The following is an 8,448-nucleotide window of genomic DNA, read 5'->3' on the forward strand; positions in this document are numbered from 1 at the left end:
ACATCATCCACAGAATTACACACATGAGCTGATCACCTGAATCAGAGCCACGGTTCAGTCGATTTCTTAGCGAATATTGCAAGAAGAGTGAAGAGTCACAACAATCAGATTACGACTGAACTGAGATCTGCAAGGGAGGATTCTTTATCCTGCTAAGGGCCAATTCATCCCATAGCTGGTGCTATATGACTTTCTATGAGTTTTTTTTATTCTGTACTTTCAAAAAATAGGTCCAGTTTACATGAAAACTGTTTCACAATTTTTTTAATTCCACTTTCATTATAACAGATTAAAATTTGATGTATGTTTTCTTGGGCTTAATTGTTCATGTTACCTCCCGCAATTGATTTCAGGACCTGAGGAAAAAAACCCAGCCTAACCCCACCGGTGAGAACTCAGTGGATTAGAAAGTTCGGGACAGTTATAATTGCATTGGCAGTTTAAATGCTAGAACACCGTCTGCCAGACAAGATCGTTTTATTTCCTGGGATCCAAATGTTCTAGCAGCCAAACCAGACAGAAAGAGAGAGAACAGGCAGCAATCTTCAGGTACATTTCTGTAAATGGAATTTGAGTTATTTTGGGTAGAAAAAAATAAAGAAAAGGAGATTTAATTTAGATCCTGAACACAAGTCATCACACAAGACCTTCCATAGCCTTTGTGGAGTACACCCTGTTCCCTGAAAGTACTCTACTCCATGTTCCCTTTTCCATGTGTTAAATATTAATAGTACATTTTTTCAACATTAATAAACTATTGTGAAAGACAGGGGTGAAACCATGGCATGTGCCCTTAGGGGGCTACGGATTGTGCTTTAGCCAAGAGCTGTTATGAGTAGACCCTTGTTCAAATGACAGCAGAAATAAGGTCACAAATCTCAACAGGCTTCCACATGGCATTTCTTGCTTAATTTAGAGCAAAAAAGAAACATTAATAAAAATTATTATTAAAATAAATAAATATTAAAATAATAACTTGATCCACGTATGTATCCATCAATCCATCACCTCTGAATCTTAACATTGAACACCTATTATTGGCAAGCAAAAGCAAATTCCTGGTTACAAGACAGACAACTGATGCCATCTAGTGCCTATAAATGGAAGTACATAAATAAATGTCCAGCTCTTTTTTCCCCACCTTATTTGAAGCTTAGTATTTACTGTTAACAATTTTTCCTCTCATTTTTCATATATACAATCTCCACAAACAAAAAAATTAAATTGTACCTCAAAAAAGCAACTCTACAGAACAGAGGTCTCCCACCCAGCTACTAGAGAGCTAGGCTGCATCCCAGTGCTTACTACACATTAATACTATAGGTATAGGCAGGGGTGGGCAGTTAATTTTCCCAAAGGGGCATATTAAATACTGTGACTGTTTTAGAGGGCTGGGCTCAATGTTAATTGTATTATCCCTTTAAAAAAATGAGTATTAGTTTTTGATGGTTTTTATAAAATTTTACTTGTAAGGATATATGTTACAACTGCAATAAAAATGTGAAGCAGACATGTTAAAAAAGTTTTTCAATATTTAATCAACATTCACATAAACAACTGACAATTGAACAAAATGTTCATGTATTTGAAGTAAAACAGCATTCATTTCAATTTATTCAAAGTAATATTGCTATTTAAATGTAGTTTAATTACCCCATTTAATTTTATTCAGTACTTTTTTCTTGTTCAGTCAGAGAACTGTAGTCTGGTTTGGACCTTAACAAGTGCAGTAAAGTTCAGTTAAATTTCTGTGGTGTATATGTGAAGGCCTGGATATGGAAAATATAATGCCCAGCTCTTTTATCATATATATATTAAATATTAATTTACATTGTGTGAGATTGGTAGGTTTTTACAGCAAATATTAATGTAATAAACCATTTTATATTAAGATGAAGCAATACCAACACATCACTGCAAGTTCTCCAGTTGCTGTTGCTGCACTTACATTGTTATCCACCCTTTTTTTCTCATATTGCTTCGAATATAAGTAGCTCTTCCCTTTTCATTAAGCATTGCATTGTGGGATAATAGTGACAATTTTTTCCACTCTCAAAAAACAATGGACTCGTACACTTATCTACTTTACATACTTCAAAACAGGTAGTGATTAGTATGCAATTGGGACACACCCATAGTGTCCTGCAGGTTTTACATTTTTATCCCACATCTAAAAATACTCCATTCAAATGATCAGGCTCTCCTGGTGGCAGTAATTAGGTGGATCGGGAAGGATTGATTAGTGGTGGGAGCTAATGTCTGTGAAAAGGTACCTCCAAAAGCAGGGAAAAATAAAAAAAGTCTATTTACAGTCTTTACAGTAAATTAAAAAGTTAGATTACATTATATTAAGTAAAAAAGGCAACATTGTTTGTTCAACAGCAACATGTAACATGTTTATAATATGTTAATTATTCCTTTACAAACCGAACAAAAAAAACAATGAATCAGTCAATTTTAATAGGTTAACAGATCATTCAGACATAAAACTGTACAATAACTGTTCCTGTTGTCCCATAGTTCCCATAATATTCTGTACATAATCCATAGCCCAGATCCACTAAACTGCCCATGCACACAGCCCAAAGAACAGCAGGCTTGTACTGCAGAGTGTTGGATTTAGTGTCTATCTATGGGAGAACATGTGTGTTTTTAGATGAGCTGACTGAGTATACGCTTTGTTACACATTGTGCACTGGTAAGGTCTCTGGCCTGTGTGGATCAAGTAGTGTCTTTTCAGCTTAGATGGAGCTTCAAAGCTCTTGAAGCAAACAGCACACTGATAGGACTTCCGCAGTCTATCTTCAGGAGCCTGCAGTGGGCATTTGTGCGCATGCAGTTTCTTTAATGTAGGAAAGCACTGGCTGCAGGCCGGGCATATAGGAAGGTCATTTGGGGGTTCGGTGAAGTTTGTCTCGTAGTCTTCCTCAGCAGCTTCGTTCTTAGGCCCTCTGAACACTGTGGGTTCCTGCTGTTCATAACTGAAGCCAAGCCTACAACAATCCGACACAGTTGGAGATCTGTTGGAACAGTCCTCAGGAACACAATAGTGGATGTCCTGAGTATTCTTGGTCTCTGGTCTTTCCTCAGATTGACTGAGGTCACTTGTTTTGCTCAGCTCCACTTGATCTGGACAATACCAATCCAGTCTTCTGGATACCCCATCAGCACCGATTACAGAGGTACCCGTTTCAAGCTTTAGCCTGTCCACCTGTGGGTCAACTTCAGACTTGACCTTACTCTCTTTATGATCTGAACTGGAAGAACTGCATTCAGCACTTACATATTCTCCAGGATTCCAGATCACAGGGGGTTCTTGGTCTGTGTAAGCATTCTGCCCATGGTGTACCAGGGTAAATCCTTCAGGTCTCTCTTGATGAGGTTCTTTTCCTGACATGGTTCCCCAACCAGGTGAGGTTGGCTCCTGATGTGTCAGCAGATTGTCCGAGACTATAACTTTTTTGCAGGCTCTGTTGTGGACCCATTGGTGACACTGCAGATGACTTAGTTGCTTGAATGACTTGTGACAGACATGACACTCGTAAGGTCTGAGGCCTGTATGGATCCGCAGGTGTCGGGAAAGCTTTGATGGGAAATCAAAGGTCTTCAGACAGAAGGTGCACTGATTTGGGTTTCGCTTCTTAAGGGGGGAAGCATTATTAGCTAACACATTTCCAGGCATGGCTTCATTTTGGAGGTTGGTGCAGTCTGCATCTGTTGTGCTTTTCACAGATGATAACTCTTCTGCAGACCAGGAACAAGAGGGTGGAGATACATTATTAAATGTATTCATTTGCAGGCTTTCTGGATTTTCATTGCTTTCAACCAAAACACAGTCAGGGTCTGGTTTCTGCAGCGATGGAATGTTTTCAGAGTCTTGATTGCTGGTATTCTTCTTATTTAAAGAAATCTTAGATGCCTCAAAAGTCTTTGATGTCTCAGAAGCAGGTGCAGTCTTTGGTGCAACAATCCTGCGTTTGTGACTCCCTTTATACATCATTTTTCTTTTCAGTGTATGAACCTTCTCATGGCTCTGCAAATGGCTGAGTTGTCTGAAAGACTTACTGCACACAGCACACGTGAAAGGCCTGATGTCCATGTGAATCAGCAGATGCCTGGAGAGTTTGGATGGGAAGTCGAAGATTTTCAAGCATATTGTGCACTGATGTCCACACTCTTTGGTTTGGTTTGTCGTGTCCGTGACGCCTTCAAAGGTAGAATTGGTCATGCTTTCACTGGGTATGTTTGCATTTGGAAGAGAAGTGAGCTGGCTATTGTCTTCGATATACACTGATGATGATTTCAAGATGTTGTTTGAGGGTATAAAGCTATCTGTGCTGTCTGTCACTGTGTTATTACATGTTGTAGGCTGTTGACTATTTACAGGATCATCTGTAATCTCGAGAACATTGGGAGTTGGGCTATGTTTGTCCAATTTCTCCAACAGCTGAACCTCACTTAAGGTAGATTTACCTGCTCCTTTGCTTTGCCTTCTACATCTATGAACCTTTAAGTGGGATCTCTGTGTGAAAGCTTTAAAACATACTAGGCACTTGAAAGGTCTTTGCCCTGTGTGGATCAGAAGGTGTCGCCTGAGTTTGGAAGGGGCATTGAAGGATTTTGAACACACTGTACACCAATAACCTTGTCTACTAGTACTACAGTCTTTGTTTTCTGAGTATTTAAGTACATCACTTTCCCAAACATTGTCGTTCGCGTCTGTAGTTTTACAACCTATAGTACAAGATAAACTTGCAGACTTACTACTCAAAATGTTCTCCTTCAAGCTGACTTGTTTCTGTTGGTGATTTACTGATCTGAATTTCCTGTTAAGGCTGCTCACAAAGCGTCTTAGCCTGGTCTTTGAGGAATGAGGCTGATTGCCCGCTTTGTGAAGCTGAAGCGGCAAAGTCCTTTTTTTCCTAGGAGCAGTGTGAACGCTGTAATGTACTTTCAGATGAGACAACTGTCTAAAAGATCGGTAGCATAAAGAACACTGAAAGGGTCTCTGGCCTGTGTGAATAAGGCAATGCCTTCTTAGCTTGGATGGAGCACTGAAACATTTGAAGCACACTGGGCATTCATGCATTACTTTACCTCTCATTAAGGTTTCACTATTCAACTTCACTGTGACACTATCTTTAGGTAATAACTCTCCTCTAATGCAGTTTTCCTCTGATTTCTTAGTGACAAAGGTTTCTTGGAAGGGTATTTTTTCTCCTGTCTCTCCTGCCAAAGGCATGGAGGAGCAGGCACTTATTTTTACGCTGGAATTGAGCTGGTGACCACGGCTCTGAGGGGCTTTCCCACTGGAAACATTTAGCGGTTTGAATTTTGCCCTATTCTTTCTCTGTGTAAAATGAGTGGTCAAGTGAATTTTCAAGTGCGCAAGCTGGCGAAAAGCCTTGCTGCAAAGTTGGCAGCCAAAAGGCCTCTCGCTGGTATGAATTAAAACGTGCCTGCGAAGTTTAGAGGGAGCATTAAAGCACTTTAAGCAAGTGGCACACTGGTGCTGCTTTGGCGTTTTCTCCATGGTTTCCAGTGATACTTGAGCAATACCTGAGTAAGAGCTGTCTGATATCCCAATGTCCGTTTGTAAATCCTCACGACTATCATATAACCCTAATTGTTCTTGCTTTTCTAGACTTGTCTCAGGCTCAGGTTTGAGCATTCTGCATTCTGAGTACTGTTCATTTTGACAGTCATTTTCTTTTTCGGCAAATCCACTGTAATTCCAATGTACAGTGTCACATGTCTGTTTTTTAGCAACATAGTCCTCAGTGTGGTTTTGCTCCTGTAAAGAGTTGGTTACTATAAAAGAGTCTGCACTATTTCTCATTGAATTCTCAACCAGTTCCTGCTCCTTTGTGCAATCGTCCTCAACATATTTCCATTCACTTTCATTTTGTGTCTGCAGGGCATTGTACCACACACTGTGATTAACCAACTCAGAAGCAGACGGCATCTCAGTTTGCTCCAAAATACTTGGCTGAGCTCTCGCATGAGGTACAGTACTGCTCTCCTCTGTGTTCTTGTATTGTAACTCGGAATCAGCTGCACCCAAGACCCAGTTAGGTCTCGGCTTTGCGTGGCTCTCCAGATGTCTCTTCAAATGGGCAGTCTGACGGAAGCCTTTGTTGCAAATAGAACATGTAAAGGGTCTCTGTCCAGAATGGGTCAGTTGATGGCGCCGTAGTTTTGAATAAAAATCAAACTTTTTTAGGCAAACTGAACACTGCAGCGCCATGCTGTTCAGGTCATGCATTGTGCTCAGAATCAAATATTTCTTTCCAGTGCTAGAGTCTTGTCTGAGCTTTCATCTGAAAAATGTAAGACAAACAAAGAATTAAATTAAATCAAATCCTAATCTGCTGTTTAAAAAAAAAATCAATCACACTACATTCAGTCTGTTTCCTTCAAATGTACAACTTTGTAAAGCTGCCAAACTGCTGACTGAATGTGAGCTACCTACCTGGAACTACTTGCAAACTTTTTGATTTGGTCTAATATAAAAACATCAATTTAAAACAACAATGATTCCTGATAACACAAATCAGTGTTACACTACAATAATCATAACAATATAAATGTTATTTAACCAATATTCTGTAAAAGCAAAAGGTTTTACTGATTTACTGGATAAATGAAAAAATAAGCTGGATAGCAAATAGCTTTACTTTCTCTCACTGGCTTTAGCTCAATAGTAGTTCTAGGTTACTACTTTTTGATGCAAACAAAAAAACTGATTACCACAAACCTAATTTACTCTGTAGTTGAGTTTTATGGAATCCCCTGGCACAAACATTACATGGACGTGCAGCTTTGCTATCTTGTTTTACTCCACAGACAGGTCTTATCAGAACTTTGCATATAATTAGCTCCACTAGTTAAATCTGTTTGTTTTCAGTGAATAGCTCAATATTTGTGCTGAATTTAATTTTATAGCAGCATTATAAATAAATCTGTGTCAGTAAACTTCTCTATGTTAGAAGTAGGCATGTGCCATATTGTATTGTAAGCAATAATAACTGCAATAATTCTGACACAACAAAATCTGATTTATAATCTGAACTGATTTATAATAATAATAATAATAATAATAATAATAATAATAGTTCACAGTAAAGCTGCTCCGTGAATTTATCTGATTTAATCATGAAATCTGTATCAATAATTCAGAATTCAGGTCTGGGGGATCTTATGAGTTAAGAGTACAGATGCGATAAGTACAGTATCAACATTAAATCTTAATACTGTAGAACTCGATCCGTTAACTGAAACAGGGGAAGAGTTTAGACTCATTAAATCAGACAGTTTATACATTATTACAGTATTTAAACAAGAGTTAATCGTGTCTGTGTGGCTATGTGGCTCCAGTACTACAGTAACAGTAGTTAGCCAGGTTAGATTAGCTCACCTCAGCTAACAGAGTTGCTCCTGTTTTACAGCGTAATAAAACCTTTAAACCGCGTTTCTCGCTCTTACCGCGTTGTGAGCGTGCATCCTGTGTTGAATTGGTTTAAAACAAGCTGCAATTTGATCCGAATTTTCCCTTTTTTCTCGAAAAACACCCCATCGCTAAAAACACACCACTTCTGTCCGTCCACTCCGCCCGGTGGAAACAGCGACTGGGTGAAGAGTTCCGCCTGAAGGTCCCAATAGGATTTCAGTGTAAACGATTTTTTACACCAATTCTCTTAGAAAATAAAACAATAATCACCACATGAGCTTCATCACAGACATACTAGTATTTTAGAAAGCTTATTTTCATATACTGACTTATACATTTATTTTTTCCCATTCCCCCATGCATCACTAGTATATATGAATATACACTGCATATCATATAAAGACCAAATAACTTTAAAATACATTTTATTATTAAGCACGTCTTGTACAATGACCCAATTGCAAAAGTAAGATATGTAATAAAAAGAAATACTTAGAACACTGAAAAATAGCATTTGTTATCTGTCCCCACTCTCTAACTATAAACCATAAAATATAATTATTACAATCCTTCAGAGACATATTTTTTGCATTGTTGTGTGACTCAGCATACCATCATTAGCATAGCCACCATTTAGCTGTTTTTCATGTTTTTGCTAACTCTATGCTAAAAACTTCGTCCTGTTTCTTTCAGTCCTGTTACTCATAACATAAAGAGTAACAGGAATGAGTGCCAGTAACAGGAGGGAGTTCCAGTAACAGGACTGAGTTCCAGTAATAGGAGTGAGTGCCAGTAACGGGAGTGAATGCCAACAACAGGAGTGAGTGCCAACAACAAGAGTAAGTGCCAGTAACAGGAGTTAGCGGCAATAACAGGAAATTACTGTACATGGATGGCATACATCCTTATATGTGTATAATCTGAATAAAAGTATAAAACAATTGTAAAAGTGTTTTAAAAAGCTGCACTTTAAATTATTTTTTTTTTTTAATAAAAAA

General features: G+C 38.4%; 1 protein-coding gene across 1 annotated transcript; it reads right to left on the reverse strand.

Annotated features, from left to right (window-relative positions):
• Positions 1 to 952: 952 nt before the first annotated feature.
• On the reverse strand, positions 953 to 7,679 carry znf770 (zinc finger protein 770). The gene is made up of 2 exons (XM_022662303.2): positions 7,486 to 7,679; positions 953 to 6,320 (listed from the first exon to the last, which is right to left on the reverse strand). Exon 2 carries the CDS (start codon positions 6,263 to 6,265, stop codon positions 2,627 to 2,629), a length of 3,639 nt encoding a protein of 1,212 aa, XP_022518024.2. The 5' UTR covers positions 6,266 to 6,320; positions 7,486 to 7,679; the 3' UTR covers positions 953 to 2,626.
• Positions 7,680 to 8,448: the final 769 nt, after the last annotated feature.

This window comes from Astyanax mexicanus, chromosome 1 (assembly GCF_023375975.1).
Source record: "Astyanax mexicanus isolate ESR-SI-001 chromosome 1, AstMex3_surface, whole genome shotgun sequence".
In the NCBI taxonomy this organism is placed as follows: domain Eukaryota; kingdom Metazoa; phylum Chordata; class Actinopteri; order Characiformes; family Acestrorhamphidae; genus Astyanax; species Astyanax mexicanus.

What these genes read in the sequence shown, in the direction of transcription:
- znf770 (XM_022662303.2), bottom strand. Translation starts at nt 6,265, where the DNA reads ATGCATGACCTGAACAGCATGGCGCTGCAGTGTTCAGTTTGCCTAAAA.